We start from the raw sequence: 21,111 nt of genomic DNA, 5'->3' as shown, positions 1-21,111 counted from the left end.
GGTTTGGATTGATTTTAGGAGTTTTGGTCCTAACGAAATTAGGGGCCAAAAGAGTCCAAAATTAAACATTGTTTGATTTCATCAAAAATTGAATAATTGGGGTTCTTCGATATAACGAATCTAACCGTGTATTTAGATTCTTAATTTTTGGTCCCGTTTTCAAATTGGTCTACATTAAGGTCCAAAGGGTCCAAAATTTAACTCAGGGCTCACGCTACCAGGCGACTTGGGCGAAGAAGTCGCCTTCCCGACCGTCACTTCGCTTTCCCCGACCCCCAAAAGCGAAAACAAGTCGCCCTGTTCTTGACGATAGTCGCTTTCAGTCGCTTCCGTCATCGGACATTTTCAATTTTTGTCGAGCCTGCAACTTTTGTTGCAGAAAGCTCGACATAGGGATAGTGATCCGGTGGCGGCAGCGGCGGCGGTGTTAGCTAACTTCTTAAAAGCTTTATATTTTAGAAGGTGGAAGACCTGGATGCTTCATACTTTGTATATAGATGCCTCATGTTACGAAGTTTCCGTCAGTCACATGTCCAATGTCCTTGACCTCATTTTCATGGTTCAGTGACCACTTGAAAAAAAAGTTCAAATTGTTTGTAATGTTGAATTCTCTCTTATTATAAGTAATAGGATAACTATATTTCATATGTGCGTACCTTGCAAGGTCCTCATGTCTGTCAGACAGTTTTCACTTGACCTCGACCTCATTTCATGGATCAGTGAACAAGGTTAAGTTTTGGTGGTCAAGTCCATATCTCAGATACTATAAGCAATAGGGCTAGTATATTCGGTGTATGGAAGGACTGTAAGGTGTAAATGTCCAACTGGCAGGTGTCATCTGACCTTGACCTCATTTTCATGGTTCGGTGGTTATAGTTAAATTTTTGTGTTTTGGTCTGTTTTTCTCATACTATATGCAATAGGTCTACTATATTTGTTGTATGGAATGATTGTAAGGTGTACATGTCTAGTGGGCAGATGTCATGTGACCTTGACCTCATTTTCATGGTTCAGTGGTCAATGTTAAGTTTTTGAGTTTTGGTCTTTTTATCTAATACTCTATGCTATAGGTCAACTATATTTGGTGTATGGAAATATTTTATGATCTTTATGTCAGTCGCGCAGGTTTTATTTGACCATGACCTCATTTTCACGGTTCATTGCACAGTGTTAAGTTTTTGTGTTTTGGTCTATTTTTCTTAAACTATAAGTAATAGGTCAACTATATATGTTGTATAGAAGCATTGTTAGCTGTACATGTCTGCCTGGCATGGTTCATCTGACCTTGACCTCATTTTCAAGGTTCATTGGTCTTTGTTTAGTTATCTTGGTTAATGTTAAGTTTATGTGACAGTTGTTATAAAGCTTAACTTTATACTTAGGACTATCAACATACTATCAATGATTAGTATAGAAGGCGAGACATTTCAGCGTGTGCACTCTTGTTACTAAGTTGATGAAACATCAATTTTTTACTGATAATTAAAGAAATTCAGACATAAACGATTCATTATCTTTAGAAAAGAGGTTGAAGCATTGTCTTCGCAGTGTGTAGCAGGTTATTTGATAAAAATACAACTTTTTATCACTTCGTGCATTTCCGCAAGTTCTGGTGCTTGTTACTCGAAAACGTACATCAACCTAAATTTCGGCGGCAAAATAAGTTTGTTACTTCATTTAAACGTGATAAAAGTTGCCTCCAGTAAATGTTTAATCCATTTATTGCATTAAAACAGTCATGTTCCTTTCCAAATAACTTGTCAAACATCGTTTATTTTTGTAAATTTTCTTGCATTCGTCCGCCATTGACCGATTTCTAAACTACGGATCTGAACCGGACCAGCTATGACCGAAATCCGTACTTTTACAAAAATTACTACGGACGCACGGATAGAACAGCTGACAGAAGAATATTGATTCCAAAGGGAAAAATTACGCATTCCACACGCATTAAGAAACTTTTGGTTACATCTAATTGATTGGTGTATATAATTCCCTATATTTTTTATGGATTGTTTCAAACTATTGATTAAAGTTGCTTAACTCTGAGACTATTCTACTAATATCAATATATTATGGCCCAGCTTAATAACTTTTTATATTTTTTTATGAGAAACACTTAATTTCATACACAAGATAATTTTTAATTAAATTGTAATTGATATATTATAATTTCTTTACATTTTTTAAAATAAATTTTTTTTTTTAGTGCTAGATATTTAGTTGGTAGTTTCTCACAAGAACCTTAGTAAAACTTAAACAACTTTTAATTTCAAATGTTACTTTAATTGTAATTTTTTACTCATGAATTGAACAACATAAAAAGAACATTATTTACATATGGCCCTTTATACTATTGTAAAATGCAAACATTGTAGCGCACTGCGCGAATGAGCACTTCTCTTTCAAATCTCACCACTTCTCCCTATCAGTTTCAAAAAGAGAAGTCACTTCTCCCTATAATTCTGAAGTAGTGTGAGCCCTGTTAACTTAGTTTGATTTTAACAAAAATTGAATTCTTGGGGTTCTTTGATATGCTGAATCTTAACATGTACTTAGTTTTTTGATTATGGGCCCAGTTTTCAAGTTGGTCCAAATTGGGGTCCAAAATTAAACTTTGTTTGATTTCAACAAAAAATCAATCTATGGGGTCCTTCAATATGCTGAATCTAACCATGTATTTAGATTTTTAATATTTAGGACCGGTTGTCAAATTGGTCCACATTGAGGTCTGAAGGGTCCAAAATTGAAGTTTATTTGATTTCATCAAATATTGAATTCTTGGGGTTCTTTGATATGATGAATCTAACCATGTATTTAGATTTTGGATATTGGAATACCACAAAGGGATTGTAAGAATTGTCTGTGGGAGTTATGGCTCAAACCATTAAGGAATAAGGTGCAAAAAAAGGGGGAAAAGGGTTTCCAGGTTAATGGACAATTACTTAAGTACAAAACATAATTTAAAAGCAGTGTTAGGTTGGTAATTGAAACTCATTTTAATAGCTCACCTAAATAAACTGCTCTTAAATTATGTATATTGGAAATTTGCCAAAAACTGTTAACCCTTTCAACGCTACACAAAAAAATAGAAAAATGGCTGCTGCTGCTGCATTTTTTGTGTGTTCATTCATTAGAACAGTATATTCCTTTTCAGGCTGCTGTATCTTTTTTATTATAAGAGATACAGAGAAAGTTATTGCATGAAAATTGCTCAGGAGAGTATGAACTGTAATGTTAGGCAGTTATTTCAGTAAAATATTTATCAGGTTACCTGCATTTTCAGGTAATTAACAGGTAAAAGGTGTAATTTATTACATTTGTGTTGAATTTTGAATAAAAACTACTTTAAGTCTTCATCTATTTTGTTGTTTTATCTGCCAAATAATAAAGAAGACACGAGTTGCTCGATTCTGTAGTGTATTGCACCATACACAACGTATTATGTAATCGTGGCACAAATCAGTGGCTCTGCCCTCAAAATTTTCAGTCAACCCCCGTTTTCCCCCCTTTTCTACGTCTCGTAATGATCGATCAAATCATATTTCCCACACAAATTGACTGTAATAAACACATTGAGATAACAAGAAACCTTTTAACTAATCTTTGTTTTCAGTTTCGGCATAGAAATGCTGAAATATTTCCATATTAACAGCTTCGTTTCCGATTTCCGCCATTTGCATTTGTCAAAATATTTGTTTTTATTTTCCTTCAATTTTCCTTCTACTGCATGATTTTACAATAAAAACGCAAATGAGACCTTGTATATCCTCGATTCATACAAGGAAAAATTAGAGAGGACCCGAATGAAAACCGAATGGTTTAAGAGTCCTTATGAAAAATCCATTGTCATCGCGGCATATTTTTTTTAAATCAATCTATATTCAGATAACTTTTAAAATATGCATTTTTATATCCAAAATAATAGTATATCTTGTGGTTTCATATTTTTCTAAGATTATAATTTCTTTTGAAAAAATTATCAAAATTTTGAAGAGGACAATTATAATCATGATAATTTCTGAACATCATTATAAAATCATCTTCAATATACCTATGACAGATTAAATTTCATTCCCAAGGCAATAAACTATTGTGTCTTAATTTGTATATTAGCTAAATCATGTATATAAGAATTTCTGATTATTACCTATCCAGTGTTAACATCCTGATTATTACCTATTTTAATGTCACATTTGCATGGTCATGTTCAGTAAATACAAATACTTAAATTATTTATTTTGAATTTGAATAAAAAAAAATGTTTAGACTAAATTAAATTAGTAGACAATGTACATACAATGCAGTTAACACAGTAAAGTTTATGACAACTAACTTGATAATACTACATCTATAAAAAATATTTTGAGCTTCATAAAATACTTTAAAAAAGTTTATACCATGTTAACATAAAAAATATGCATACAGATAGATTTTTTTGTTATGTTTTCCTGACATATTGAATGTTAACATAAAATAATTATGTAGAAAATGCAAAAAATCTGCAGTCAGATGTGAATGCACATGATCAAAGGAGATGTGGGATATATCAATGATGCATCACCCCAACAGTTAGGCAACAATAAAGTAACCAAAACACAATTGAACACCTGTAAAAAAATATGACTCATGATTAGAAAGTCCTTTAAATTTAAAATCATTGTGGAATAAAAGACCATTGTATGTTACTACTTTTCAGTTAGATAACATGTACATGTATAAATGGCATAAATGAATTTTGAAAAACCATGCTAACCGGGCACAATTCATATAAAAATTTCACATGAAAATATATAGTTTAGGTTCAAAGTATTTCCAAATTATAGTGATTTAATATTCTATGTTAAATCTAAAAAGAATAAAATTATGATGCTAACTTTGCACTTTTAATGTGTTTTTTTTTATTTCTTTTTAATTTAAGACAATGTAGCAATTAACATGATAAAATTCTTATAGATATTTTATTCATTGTAATTTTTGAGAAAAGAGGCAACAACCTACATAATATAAAAAAGAAGATGTGGTATGATTGTCAATGAGCCAACTGTCCACAAGAGACCAAAATGACACTCATTGGCGAATCCAGGGGTGGTTCTGGGGTTGGAACCCCCTTTTTTTGGCCGATCAATGCATTTGAATGGGGACATACAGTTGGAACCCCCCTTTTTGTCCTGGGTTGGGACCCTCCCTTTTTTAAAATGGCTGGATCCGCCCCTGACACAGACATTAACAACTATAGGTCATCGTACGGCCTTCAACAGTAAGCAAAGCCCATACCTCATAGTCGGCTATAAAAGGCCCTAATAAGACAATGTAAAACAATTCAAACGAGAAAACTAATGGCCTTATTTATATAAAAAAATGAACGAAAAACAAATATGTAACACATTAACAAACGATTATCACTGAAATACAGGCTCCTGACTTGGGACAGGCACATACATATATAATGTGGCGGGGTTAAACATGTAAGCGGGATCCCAAACCCTTGTTTAAACTTTAATATATATGAATCCTTAAGTACATGACAAAACAATTACTAATGGAATTAGCACAATTTGTTTAACCAACTGTGTTTAAATGGCAACTGTTTATGACTCTGTGCATTGTTTCAGGAACATTAATTTAATAATATTGTTTTATTTTGATGATTAATGCTATTTTAAACTATCTAATACCTATTCACTTTCAATGCCTTACCCATACAGAAAAAATGATAGGATGGCCAACTGCATTGCTCAACTGGCCGCCAGTTGAACTAACAGTTGAGGGCCAGTTGAGGGCTAGCTGGCCATCAGTTGAGCAAATAGTTGAGGGCCAGTTGAGGGCTACCTGTATTTTTGCCATGCAAATTAGGTAGCCCTCAACTATCTATGCTCAACTTTATGCAAATTAGTTGAGCAATGTTGAGAAAATATCATAGTTGAAGGCTAGGTGTCCAACAGTTGAGCAATTAGAGTTGAGGGCTACCTGGCCAACAGTTGAGGACCAGGTCATTAAAAGTTGAGGGCTAGGTGGCCAATAGTTAAGGGCCAGGTCATTAAAAGTTGAGGGCTAGGTCTTTAAAAGTTGAGCATTACCTGGTACTTGCAAACTGATGACTACACATTGTAGAAAAAATAAATTTTAATTGTGTATTTTTATAGCCAAAATACTGCTGAAAGATTTCAACTCACAACAGACTACATGACTGCTTTATCCTTGCTTTTTAAAAGTTTTCTTGTAAATAAAAACAGATCTCTAGTTTTATACCAAATTCATTATATTAGAATATTCTGATTTTATAAGTAATACCTTCTAAAACAAATTGTCTTAATAATGAATAAATATGTCTCCTATGTCTTACACATTTTGATAATATATAAATTAATGCATGAATATGTTGTCTCAATTTTTTCTTCACTCTAAAAAGTTATGAAGACACTTTAAATATTTCCTTTTTGAACTAAAAGCATAATTTACACTTATTCAAAATGGTGGAAACTCTAATCCAATGTACTTACCTAAAGATGTTTCCAGAAATATATGTTAAAACATCAATCTTCCTAAATCCAAAAGTCATGTCATCACAAGAATACACTGCACTATACAATGTCAAAACAGTTATTTGTAACTTTTTGATCTCCATCCATTGTAAAATTCATATTTCATTCATGATACATAGAAGACATCTTTGCTTGCCATGTGCATGCTCAAGCCCAGTTCAAATTTTAAATTTTGTAACAAAAACCTATATTATGTCAAAAATTTGATCACAATCCAAATTCAGACAGAATCAAGCTTGAATATTGTGACCAAATTTGCCCCAACTGTTCAGGGTTCAACCACTGGGGTCGTATAAAGCTGTGCCCTGCGGAGCACCTGGTTTACATTGAAAAAAGTTTATTCAAATGCAATCAATAAAAAGAAGATAAGCCATCATAAGAACTGATTGCCAATGAGACAACTCTCTGCAAGAGACCAGATGACACAGAAATTAACAACTATAGGTCACCATATTGCAAGTATTGTTTTTTTCTACTTATGATCAAATATGATTTTGTGAATTTAATGGCAATAAATAAAAAATGATATTTTTGTGAAAAAAATACCGTATGGTATTTATTATAAGGAACAGAATAAGGTAGCAAAATGAGTACTGAGAAATGTTTCCTGCCTTGTCAAACTGTCTATCAATCATGTCTACTAAATATGTCTCCTACAGTGCCAAATAGGTACTTATATGTTATATAAGTTAGGTTTATACATAGTTTGATTTTAATTACTCAGTAGTCATTATTTTAGGATTTTCCCAGGATGTGTATTTTCTTTGCTGTTGAGATGAAACAGATTTATTATCATATGTCAATCAGTTAGATGTGAAGTTTATCACATGTTCTTAGCAGGAGGTCTAATTACATCAGTTCCAATACAAATATACATGTCTTGTTAATTAGTGACCACTTGTGGCATTTGGCTTCCTTTGTCCTTTGTTTCTTGATACATTAATCTGGATGCAGTTTTAACTCCTCCCACTTAGGAGTATCCCATTAAGAAGTTGTGTATTAAAAACCTGTGTATGCTGCCTTGAGTATTCATTTATTTAAATGCAGATTAAGCAGTTATAAGAATAATATTGGCTCTAATAGTGTTTTAGCTAAAAACTTGAACTTTCAGTGTTTGGATTACTTTACCAAAGCTATATTACAGTTTTTAAACAACTAAATTTAATTCAGACTATTTAACCTGAAAAATAAACATTATTTTGGGATAATTACTGACAACAAAATGTCTGGCAGAGGAAAAGGTGTGCGAAGGAAAACTAGGAGTTCTCCGTATGAGACCCAATGGGATTCTAATAACCCTTCAAACTGGACAATAAACAAACTAAAAGAAGAACTTAACAAAAAGGGAATAAGAACACCTACTGGTATGTCTAAACAAGTGTTAAAACAACTTTATTTAGAGAATTGTTTTGATGGAGTAACACCTTTAGAGACACAACAGACAGAGACCGTTAGTGATGAGATTAACACAGATTCCTCACCAGAGAGCACTCTTCCAATTACCTTAGCAGAATCAGTGCATCAACACAGAAGCAGTGTTTCAAATAGGGAAAATGAGAATGGTGGAACAGACAGGAACATAGCTCAGTGTTTTGCAGGATTACAAGAGACCTTCAAACAGCTAATTTACAGAGACAATTATACTCATGACACAGGTAGAGATCGCGAATTCAACCTTCAACAGTGGTACAACCATGCAGGGATTGGAAATAGGAGTGAAACTTCTAACAGAGGAAATAACACTGTTTTACATGGAAATACACAAGAGCATGCATCTTTCATCTCAGGAGCACAAGTTGGAAATGTTTCATGTGGAGTGCGTTCGGATGAATATTCTAATGTGGACATTATATCTCCCTCTATTCAAAAGCAAATCATTGACGGTAAGGATGTTAATTTGGCATCTCTTCTTATCCCAAATTATGAAACTCCCCAAGTTCACTCTGTTGCAGCTAATGGCTTAGAATTAAATATTTCTGGGAAGCCAGATCCCCGTCTTAATAGAAAACTCACAATTCAAGAATTCATTAAGGCATTTGGCAAGTTTAAAAGGGTCATGTCATCAGTTTACCCTGACCGTAGAGCAGAGCTAGATGCTTATGAAGATGAGATAATAGATATTAGTAATTTTTATGGTGACAGATTTTATGATTACCATAAATTGTTTTCTGCAAAATCAGCAGCTCTTTTAAGGGAGAGAAGGATTAAGGTTGACTGGAGCAAAAGAGATAGAGATCTTCTTTCATTAATAGTTGCTGGTGGGAATGTAAATGTTTGCAAAATTTGTAATTTGGTTGATCACACTACTGCTTTTTGTCCTATGCAAACCTCCATGGCGTATCAAGACTACCCAGATAAAGTATCAAGGCAGGTAGACACTACTGATAAGTTAGGTAGAAAGAAGATTTATCATTCTGGGCGGGAGGTGTGCAATAATTTTAATACCAGTAGGGGTTGTACCAGGAGTTTTTGTCATTTTTCACATATCTGTAGTAGATGTAAAGTTGCTGGTCATACCCTATTATCTTGTCAAAAAGTTTTCCCCTCTCAAGGTAGGACTGAAGTACAATCTAAGCCACATACAGTAAACTCTTCACAAAAGTTTGAGAAAATAACAACAAATAAGCAAGGTCAATGACTACATGATTTTCCATATCTGGCAACTACTCCAATTAATGTTATTAAACTTGCAAAAGAATTAATATTTCATCCTGACAAAAAATTTGTAAACTATTTATGCAATGGCTTAGAGAAAGGGTTTGATACTATGGTATCTACAACAGATTTACCTACAAAAGAATGTAGGAATAGTTTATCTGCTAGGACACAACCAGATGTGGTTTCTGAATTGATAGAGAAAGAAGTTTTTAAAGGTTTCTTGTATGGGCCTTTTAAGGATCCCCCTTTTCAAAAATATAGGGTAAGCCCAATTGGTATTGCAGAAGGGAAATATTCTGGTAAAAAGCGCTTAATATTGGACTTATCTTCACCACATAATGATGACAAACATCTAAGTATTAATGATCTTATTGACAAACAGGATTGCTCAATGTCTTATGTAAGAATAGATGACGCCATTGATGTTATTTTGAAATTTGGAAGAAATTCCTGGCTTTGCAAGTTCGACATATCCGACGCGTTCAAAAATTGTCCAATTATACCAAGTCAGTGGCCTCTTTTCTGCATAAAATGGGGAAAAATGTATTATTTTTATGTCCGTTTAACTTTTGGATGTCGTTCAAGCCCCAAAATTTTTGACCATTTATCCCAGGCTTTGTGTCATATTGCAGAAAACAATTACAAAGTTAATAGCATTTTGCATTTATTGGATGATTTCCTAACCATAGATCCACCAGATGCTGATGGTGAGAGGACTATGGCTATAATGATGATGATTTTCAAAAAACTGAACATTCCTATAGCAAAACATAAGACAATAGGTCCTGTTAAATGTTTAGAATATTTGGGTATTATTTTAGATTCTGAAAAAATGGAAGCTCGACTACCCCTTAATAAAGTCGATCGCATTTGTGAATTCATCAAAAAATTATGCAGGAAAAAATCTTGTACAAAAAGGGAATTGTTGCAGCTTTTGGGCCACTTAAACTTTGCTTCACGTGTCATTTTACCTGGTAGATCCTTTGTTTCATACCTCATAGGGCTGTCCACTACTGTCAATGATTTGCATCATTATGTTAAATTAGATAAGGAATGCCGTGTTGACCTAGAATTTTGGTTACTTTTTCTGAGCAGCTGGAATGGTGTGAACATGTTTTACAGTAGACAATTTTACTCAAGTTATGATATGGAACTTTTTACTGATGCCTCATCAACAAAAGGATTTGGTGGATATTTCAAGGGAGAATGGTTTTATTCATCATGGCCATCAAACATTGCTTATCCTGACAAAACATTTTCAATGGCTTTTCTTGAATTATACCCTATTGTAGTATCCGCAATACTGTGGGGCTCACAGTGGACAACAAAACGCATTCTTTTTTGGTGTGACAATGAAGCTACAGTAGCTATAGTAAAAAAGGGACGTTCAAAGTGTTTACAAATAATGAAATTAATGAGAAAACTTACATGGTGTGCTTGTAAATACAACTTTCATTTTAGTGCGAAACATGTTCCAGGATATCAGAATGATATAAGTGATGCTCTATCTCGTTTACAGATAGAAAGATTCCGCAAACTAGCTCCCAGTGCAGCACAACATCCAATGAAGTGCCCAAGCAGCTCAGATGTAATGTGGTCCTAAATCAAGCAGTGAATGAACTTTGGAACAGTGCTATTGCTAATACTACAAGAACTGTTTATGATACCGGGTTCAGAAAATTTGAGACTTTTATGTTATTGAATGGTTTTCAATTTTCTAGTTTACCTCCTATTTCTGAGGATATTTTAATTTATTTCATAGCCCACGTTTTAAAGTTCTGAGTTTACAATACTCTACCATTAAACTATATTTATGTGGAATTAGGTATAAATATGTACAGGGTAATCAAAATGATCCCTTACAATCTGCTCATAATACACCTTTAATTAGACTTGATTATGTTTTAAATTCTGTAAAAAGACTGCAAAAAACAAAAAATCACATAAGATTACCAATAACTTTCGAAATTTTGGAAAAAATTGTAAATTGTTTGAGAAAAGGTTTTTGTTCCAAGTTTACTGATTTAATGTTAAGAACTGCATGCATTGTCGCATTTTATGGATTTCTGAGATGTGGAGAGTTTACAGTGTCAAAGGCCTCACAATTTGATCCACATATAAATTTATGTATTGAAGATGTTGTATTTCACACAGACTTAGTAGTTTTGAAATTAAAACAATCAAAAACTGATCCTTTTAGAAAAGGCATAAATATACAGCTACATAAATTAGGTCAGCTTATCTGCCCTTACACAATTTTGTTAGAATATATACAAATAAGGAAAGAATTATCTCCTACTAATCAAACTGATCCACTTTTCATAACCATTGATAAGAAACCTCTGGAGAGACAATATTTCATCACTTGTATTAAAAAAGTACTGGATATATGTGGTTTTAACTCAAGTCATTATAATGGTCATAGTTTTAGAATTGGGGCAGCTACTAGTGCTGGTAAGGCAAAAATAGAAGATCACTTGATAAAAACATTAGGGCGCTGGACTTCAGATAGTTACACCAGATACATTAGGGTAACTCCAGCATCTATTAAAACAGCTCAAAGTAGGTTAGGTAGAATTTAAGGAAATGATTATTTTCAAATGTTCCATACGCATGTTTTTTACAGAGTTTCTGGATGATATTGTTTTTGTTTGACAATTGATCTTGATATTGTGTTATTATTATGTGATAACTTTTATTATTATTATTTTTTTTTTCTTTTTCTTTTCATGGCTTTATTGAAGGTACCCCCTCCCTTACCTCACAAATCCTTGGGGACACTCAGCTGTTACCATCTGTGTTATGGACATTTATGAAATTTTATCACTGGTTGTTTCAAAAATTTCACTCATCCCCCAAGAATTTCTGGTGATAAACTGTCAAATTTCATACAAATTCATTCCAACACCAATTCAACATCAACACTACTAGGCTTCCTCATAGCCTCCTATAGGCTTCCTCATTGTCTCATTATAGGCTTCCTCATAGCCTCATAGGCATGATAGCCTCTAGGAATGATAGCCTCATAGGCTTCCTGATAGCCTCATGCATTTATTTTGAACCATCGTTCCAATTGGATTGGTGTGATGTCAAGCCAGGGGTCTATACTTTGCTACTTTCAGTATGCACATAGCTAGGCTCTTGGTTTAGGCATGGAGCAAAAAATTAAATTTTTTAGCTGAGTAGTTTCCCCAAGGGCCAAATTATAATTGTGATGTATATCTATAAAATAAAAGTTGTAATTAAATTATGATTTATGTTTAATTCAAACATGAATACCAATGGCATTGCTACACAGTATTTCCCAGGAGTTTATTTACAAGATAGGTTATAGCAGGAAAAATTAGGTCGATAATAATGTGAGCACTAAATCCTTAATTTTACATATCATGAGTTCAAATGGTGTGTTCTGAAAGAAGTCAGGGGTAATTAAATTATTGAAATTACTATGAAATTACTATGAACTCATTATGTGTGACTTTGAGGATTTTGTTCACTGACACATTTATTAGCGGAATTAAAATATAGGGCAGAAAGTTGCATCAGGATGGTTTAATTGTCAGGTCAAAGAATTTGCAAAAGATATGAGGTTGGATGTTTGCTCAGGTGTTAACACACAGTTCCCTATTACATAACAGATTACCAAAGAAAAGATACAGTATAAATAACAGACAATTAAAATAAGATTAGAACAGCATCACATCAAACAGAAATAGATTTACCCGAAAAATATTTACAAAGAATCAGAACACAATGCAAACATGGAACAAATGACAATTAAACATATTCAGGATCATTTCTGAGAATTTTGTATAAACTGTCTATTAAACTTTGAGCTGAAAACACCTGTCCTACAAAGCGCATCATTGATTCTGATCAGTAAGACTGGTTTCAGAGAATAGTATACCTTTTACCTTTTAAAAAGTACCTGACAAAGAACTAGTTAAAAATTATCGATTGCAAGTAAACATGTTGAAGAAAAAGGTTTTGCATTTGAATAAACAGAATACAGAAACATGTCAAATTAATATTTGTTTTCTTGTTTTTGTTTATAATAAATTACTTTGTTCATCAAAGTTGGATTAAATTTATTTTCTGCAGAATAATTGTACTTGTCCCGACGGACAAGTTTGCTACAGCTTTTACTTGTCCGACCTTTTTATATGACTGCAAAAATTTATATTTTTCGTCGTATATTGCTATCACGTTGGCGTCGTCGTCGCCGTCTTGCGTCGTCTTGTGTCGTCGTCTTCCGAATACTTTTAGTTTTCGCACTCTAACTTTAGTAAAAGTTAATAGAAATCTATGAAATTTTAACACAAGGTTTATAACCACAAAAGAAAGATTGGGATTGATTTTGGGAGTTTTGGTCCCAAAATTTTAGGAATAAGGGGCCAAAAAGGGCCCAAAAAGGGCCCAAATAAGCATTTTCTTGGTTTTCGCACTATAACTTTAGTTTAAGTGAATAGAAATCTATGAAATTTTGGCACAAGGTTTATGACCACAAAAGGAAGGTTGGGATTGATTTTGGGAGTTTTAGTTCAAACAGTTTAGGAATTAAGGGCCAAAAAAGGGCCCAAATAAGCATTATTCTTGGTTTTCGCACAATAACTTTAGTATAAGTAAATAGAAATCAATGAAATTTAAACACAAGGTTTATGACCACAAAAGGAAGGTTGGGATTGATTTAGGGAGTTGAGGTCTGAACTGTTTAGGAATTAGGGGCCAAAAAGGGGCCCAAGTAAGCATTATTCTTGGTTTTCGCACCATAACTTTAGTATAAGTAAATTCTTTGAAATTTAAACACAAGGTTTATGACCATAAAAGGAAGGTTGGGTTTGATTTTGGGAGTTTTGGTCCCAACAGTTTAGGAATAAGGGGCCCAAAGGGTCCAAAATTGAACTTTGTTTGATTTCATCAAAAATTGAATAATTGGGGTTCTTTGATATGCCGGATCTAACTGTGTATGTAGATTCTTAATTTTTGGTCCCGTTTTCCAATTGGTCTACATTAAGGTCCAAAGGGTCCAAAATTAAACTTAGTTTGATTTAAACAAAAATTGAATCTTTGGGGTTCTTTGATATGCTGAATCTAAAAATGTACTTAGATTTTTTATTATTGGCCCAGTTTTAAAGTTGGTCCAAATCGGGGTCCAAAATTAATACCAAAGGGTCCAAAATTAAACTATGTTTGATTTTAACAAAAATTGAATTCTTTGGCTATTTTGGTATGCTGAATTTAATCATGTACTTAGATTTTTATACGACCGCAAATTTTGAAAAAATTTTCGTCGTATATTGCTATCACGTTGGCGTCGGCGTCGTTGTCGTCGTCGTCGTCGTCGTCGTCGTCGTCCGGCGTCCGAATACTTTTAGTTTTCGCACTCTAACTTTAGTAAAAGTGAATGGAAATCTATGAAATTTTAACACAAGGTTTATGACCACAAAAGGAAGGTTGGTATTGATTTTGGGAGTTTTGGTCCCAACATTTTAGGAATTAGGGGCCAAAAAGGGCCCAAATAAGCATTTTCTTGGTTTTCGCACTATAACTTTAGTTTAAGTTAATAGAAATCTATGAAATTTTGACACAAGGTTTATGACCACAAAAGAACGGTTGGGATTGATTTTGGGAGTTTTGGTCTCAACAGTTTAGGAATTAGGGGCCAAAAAAGGGCCCAAATAAGCATTATTCTTGGTTTTCGCACAATAACATTAGTTTAAGTAAATAGAAATCAATGAAATTTAAACACAATGTTAATGACTACAAAAGGAAGGTTGGTATTGATTTTGGGAGTTTAGGTCCCAACAGTTTAGGAATTAGGGGCCAAAAAGGGACCCAAATAAGCATTTTTCTTTGTTTTCGCACCATAACGTTAGTATAAGTAAATAGAAATCTATGAAATTTAAACACAAGGTTTATGACCATAAAAGAAAGGTTGGGTTTGATTTTGGGAGTTTTGGTCCCAACATAATAAGGGGCCCAAAGGGTCCAAAATTAAACTTTTGTTTGATTTCATCAAAATTGAATAATTGGGGTTCTTTGATATGCTGAATCTAACTGTCATGACTGTGTATGTAGATTCTTAACTTTTGGTCCCGTTTTCAAATTGGTCTACATTAAGGTCCAAAGGGTCCAAAATTAAACTTAGTTTGATTTTGACAAAAAATGAATCAGTTAGGTTCTTTGATATGCTGAATCTAAAAATGTACTTAGATTCTTGATTATTGGCCCAGTTTTCAAGTTGGTCCAAATCGGGGTCCAAAATTAAACTTTGTTTGATTTCATCAAAAATTGAATAAATGGGGTTCTTTGATATACCAAATCTAACTGTGTATGTAGATTCTTCATTTTTGGTCCTGTTTTCAAATTGGTCTACACTAAAGTCCAAAGGGTCCAAAATTAAACTTAGTCTGATTTTAACAAAAATTGAAATCTTGAAGTTCTTTGATATGCTGAATCCAAAAATGTACTTAGATTTTTTATTATGGGCCCAGTTTTCAAGTTGGTCCAAATCAGGATCTAAAATTATTATATTAAGTATTGTGCAATAGCAAGTCTTTTCAATTGCACAGTATTGCGCAATGGCAAGAAATATCTAATTGCACAATATTGTGAAATATCAAATTTTTTTTTAATTAGAGTTATCTTTCTTTGTCCAGAATAGTAAGCAAGAAATATCTAATTGCAAAATATTGTGCAATAGCAAGATTTTTTTTTAATTGGAGTTATCTTTCTTTGTCCAGAATCAACTTAAATCTTTGTTATATACAATATACAATGTATATTCACTTTTTACTACCAACTGATAAATTAAAATAATCTTTACCATTCAGTGATAACAAGCAGTTTTTTTACATCTTAATATTTTATGATGTATTTAAATGAGTAGTTATTGTTGCAAACTCCATTAGAAATTTTAATTGAGATTAGTTTTGGAATAAGGGAAAGGGGGATGTGATTAAAAAAATTGGGTTCAATTTTTCTCATTTGAAATTTCATAAATAAAAAAGAAAATTTCTTCAAACATTTTTTTGAGAGGATTAATATTCAACAGCATAGTGAATTGCTCTAAGAGAAACAAAAATTTTAAGTTCATTAGAACACATTCATTCTGTGTCAGAAACCTATGCTGTGTCAACTATTTAATCACAATCCAAATTTAGAGCTGAATCCAGCTTGAATGTTGTGTCCATACTTGCCCTAACCGTTCAGGGTTCAACCTCTGCGGTCGTATAAAGCTACGCCCTGCGGAGCATCTGGTTGATTATGGGCCCAGTTTTCAAGTTGGTTCAAATCAGGATCCAAAATAATTATATTAAGTATTGTGCAATAGCAAGAAATTTTCAATTGCACAGTATTCAGCAATAGCAAGAAATCTTCAATTGCACAGTATTGTGCAATAGCAAATATTTTCAATTGCACAGTATTGCACAATAGCAAGATATTTTCAATTGATTGGAGTTATCTTTCTTTGTCCAGAATAGTAGTTGAATAAACTTAAATCATTGTTTTATACAATACACAATGTATATTCACTTTTACCACCAACTGATAAATAAAAACAATCTTTACCATTCAGTGATAACAAGCACTTTTTGTTACATTTTAATATTTTATGATGTATTTAAATGAGTAGTTATTGTTGCAAACTCCATTAGAAATTTGAATTGAGATCAGTTTTGGAAAAAGAGAAAGGGGATGTGAAAAAAAATGGGGTGGGGGGTGGGGGGGTTAAATTTTTCTCATTTCAGATTTCATAAATAAAAAGAAAATTTCTTCAAACATTTTTTTGAGAGGATTAATATTCAACAGCATAGTGAATTGCTCAAAGGCAAAAAAAATATTTTAAGTTCATTAGACCCAGGGATGATTCCAGGTGTTTTCAAATGGGTCCCTTGAACATCAAATTGGGAATTTTTATTCTAATAGGGAATTTTTTAAGCATAAAATCTAAGACGAAATAACATTATTATCCTGAAAAACGGAAAATGTATATTATTAAGTTTAACCTGTACACTGATGTTCATGTAAGTTGTAACATTTTGAATAATTCTGATTGGGCTACTGTTATTACATGAATATCATTGAACATGATGTACTAGTCTATCGTCTTAGCTATAGTTACCTAGGCCTATTACAAAAACATATATTTCAGCTAACATAAACCAATGAAAAAAATCATTCATCAGGTATTTTTCAACAGCAGGTCATCTCTATAAATTTACCTTAATTCAAATGGATTTCAAATTGAACTGGTCAATTGTCGAATTCAGAAAAGCAATTACAAAAGTTCATATACTTAATTGATAAGATATATTTTAAAGCATTGAACCAGTGTTCTTTAAAATTATTTGGATCATCTTCAAAACTTTTGAAATAGTTCAATAATGATGACATTGTATTTTATGGATGGTCTATCTTCAACATTATTTTCAAAAATTGCTCAAATTTTTGTCTTTTGAGGAAATAATTTCTGTTACAAAACAAGTTTTCATCATATTATATAACCGGCTCTGCTGGGCAATCTGCTTTTACGAGATCGGCGTCCATTAAACCTTATCCATCAATGTTATATCAAAATTTGAATTTGCTCTCTGCCGAGGTCTGCTTTGACACCCATTTTTATCAACCTGCTGGGCGATCTGCTTTTACAAGATCCAATACTCCCATAACATATTAATCAATTGTATTCGGCTGCTAAAATTGTTTCCCACATGTTGACATAATTAAATTGTTGTTACTAAGATGCGATCGTAAACAGCATTCTTATCCGGATTTTAAAACGTTTTGACAACAAACTATGAAAAATTATATTTGCCTTAATCGGTGACAGAAACTTTTCCGGAAATATCAATTTTTATTTTATTTTCGTGAATTGGGAATTCATTTTCATGTACTTTTTTTGGGGCCGCTGGCCAATTTAAGGGCCGCTTAGCGGCCCTAAAATATATAGTGGAATCATCCCTGAGACCACATTCATTCTGTGTCCGAAACCTATGCTGTGTCAACTATTTAATCACAATCCAAATTTAGAGCTGAATCCAGCTTGAATGTTGTGTCCATACTTGCCCCAACCGTTCAGGGTTCAACCTCTGCGTTCGTATAAAGCTGCGCCCTGCGGAGCATCTGGTTATCAATGTTACCTTCTAGTCAAGACCAATCTAAAATCGATAATTAAAAGGACAATGAATTGATGAAACTTTAAGTAATTAAAACAAGGCTCAGATTTTGTTATTTGACTGTCAAAATAAAAAAGAATAAAACCTGTTACTTAAATTTTTTGTTTTTTTTTAATACCTGTTAAATTGTTATGTACCTGACGTCATATAACATACTTTTAAAATAAAATTAATCTGTAAAAGACAATAACAATAGGACATTCAGTATAAAAAATTAAATAACTCATAGCTCAGAGGGTGATAGAGCAGATTGGTACCCCTCGAAAAAGCATTGTCAACCTTGGCTTCGCCGCGGTTGACAATGTTTTCTCTGGGTAACAATTTACTCTATCACCTTCTCAGCTATGTGTTATTTATATAATGTCTGATAGTATATATACTCCTATAAACATTAAAACATCTTCCACCTTATTCAACCCAGATATGTAGATGATTTTATCAAAGTAGGTACCATAGAATTTTAATGTAAGTTTAAACTCATAGAAGTTTTGGGCATATAAATGTTGAAAGTATGCCACAAAGCCCTATATTTTGACCTTTTTAAAAAAAATAGCGGTGCATATGAACTTTCCATCATAAGATATAATTTTTTAAAGTAAAAATTGTACAGTTTTAGCTGTGAAAGGAGTTTCTCTATATGGGAAATTGCATTGTTGATATTTTAACAGAAATGCAACTTGTTGTCCCTTTGACACATTCCCCATTTCCATTCTCAATTTTATTGTACTGTGTCCTATAGTTATTTACATATACCTGCTTTGGTCTTTGTTAGATAGCTGTTAACCATTTGCTGGACATATAGGTTGTCAATAAAAAGTATCATGCAATATTTTGCAGGCCATTGGTAGATTGGGTGGACAACAGATGAAGCAAGAGTGTGATAATTTGAAAACCAAACCTGTAGATCAAACCAACCAAGAAATTATGAAAGACATCAAACGATCAAATGATGATTTAAAAAAATCCCTTGAAGTATTACAAGAACAACGTCACAAAGAGATGACCTCTCAACAGGATACAGTTCCATGGTTTATTAGAGGTAAACAGTTGAAGGGGTTTGTGTCATTTTACAAAATGTCAGATAACATTAAAATCAGAATGTTAGATATCATAACTTGTGCTTTTAAATGTTAGAGGTTAAAATTCAAGACAGGTTAACCCTTGATGTGTTGGAGGTAATTGCTGATTCCTAAAAGTTATTGAAGGTAAAACTGAAAGATGTTGTTAATATCTTGAAAACTTCAATGTTAATATTTGACAGTCAGAGCTCTGACATAAACAAGTCAGCTTAAAATGACTTCCATACGTCAGATATAATTAGATGTAAGTGTTGTCTCTCTTCTTGCACTCAACAGAATATGACTTGTACAGGTCAGCTTTGCACAAAATATTGTGACTTTTGTGAATTGCATCAAAAACATTAAAAGAAGGAAAAATAACGATTTTTGGCCATTGTTTCTTAACATTTAATGGCATGCGCCTACTTGACCTGGAAAAAATTATGGCAATTTAGGCAGCAAACACAGTTCTCATGACATTTGAATTAAAAATTCCTAAAAAAATGTCGTAAAATCACCTGCAAAATGAATAATAATTACAATATTTAAATAATAACAGAAAGTTAATCCCCCTCACTTCACCCAGTTGCGAAAATAAGGGTTTTTTAGCTTACCTGGCCCTTTACCAAGTGAGCTTTTCTCATCACTTGGTGTCCGTCGTCCATTGTCTGTTGTTGTTAACTTTTACAAAAATCTTCTCCTCTGAAACTACTGTGCCAAATTTAACAATACTTGACCCCAATCATTATTGGGGTATCTAGTTTAAAAAATGTGTCTGGTGACCCGCCAAACCAACCCAAGATGGCACCCATGGCTAAAAATAGAACATATGGGTAAAATGTATCTTTTGGCTTATAACTCTGAAACCAAAGCATTTAGAGCATATCTGACATCAGGTTAAATTGTCTATCAAGGCAAGGTCTATCTGCCCTGAAATTTTCAGATGAATCGGACAATCGATTGTTGGGTTGCTGCCTCTGAATTGATAATTTTAAGGAAATTTTGATGTTTTCGGTTATTATCTTGAATGTTATTATAGATAACTTAACAGAGTTGTTTCTTATGATGGTCAAATGATCTGTATACTTTTTGGTGAAAATAAGATTAAAACTTTTTGAGTTACGGCACTTTGTTACTAAAACAGGGGTGTGTTTTTTTCACATGTCGCACCATATCTCAAAAACGATTCTTGATTATGGCTTAAAACTTTAAACACTTCTTAGTTATATTAATCTTAATATCTGTATACTTTTTGGTGATGATTCAAAATTTTATTTTTGAGTTATTGAGTATTTTGTAAAAAAGGGGGAGGAGTTATTTACATGTCGCACCATATCTCAAAAACAATTTATGATTATTGCTTAAAACTTTACACATGTCTTTGTTATATTAATCTTAAGATCTGTATACTTTTTGGTGATGATTCAAAATTTCATTTTTGAGTTATTGAGTATTTTGTAAAAAAGGGGGAGGGTTTTTTTACATGTTGTGCCGTATCTCAAAAACAATTTATGATTATTGCTTAAAACTTTACACACTTCTTTGTTGTATTAATTTTAAAGATCTGTATACTTTTTGGTGATGATTCAAAACTTTATTTTGGAGTTATTGAGTATTTTGTTAAACAGGGGAGGGTTTTTATACGCCCGTCGTCTTTAAGACGGGACATAT

At 32.8% G+C, this 21,111-nt stretch overlaps 1 protein-coding gene across 1 annotated transcript in view; it reads left to right on the top strand.

The window, feature by feature from the left end:
* The first annotated feature begins 9,312 nt into the window (after positions 1 to 9,312).
* The window catches only part of LOC139497717 (ankyrin-3-like), a 29,964-nt gene continuing 18,165 nt past the window's right edge, over positions 9,313 to 21,111 (top strand). The window contains exons 1-3 of the mRNA XM_071285951.1: positions 9,313 to 9,465; positions 10,723 to 10,791; positions 19,220 to 19,421. Coding sequence (XP_071142052.1) covers positions 9,313 to 9,465; positions 10,723 to 10,791; positions 19,220 to 19,421 — 424 coding nt within the window. The remainder of the gene's footprint in view (positions 9,466 to 10,722; positions 10,792 to 19,219; positions 19,422 to 21,111) is intronic.

This window comes from Mytilus edulis, chromosome 12, assembly GCF_963676685.1.
Source record: "Mytilus edulis chromosome 12, xbMytEdul2.2, whole genome shotgun sequence".
Lineage (NCBI taxonomy): Eukaryota > Metazoa > Mollusca > Bivalvia > Mytilida > Mytilidae > Mytilus > Mytilus edulis.
The sequence above is the reverse complement of the archived record's forward strand: the minus strand, read 5'-3'. Positions and strand labels throughout refer to the sequence as shown.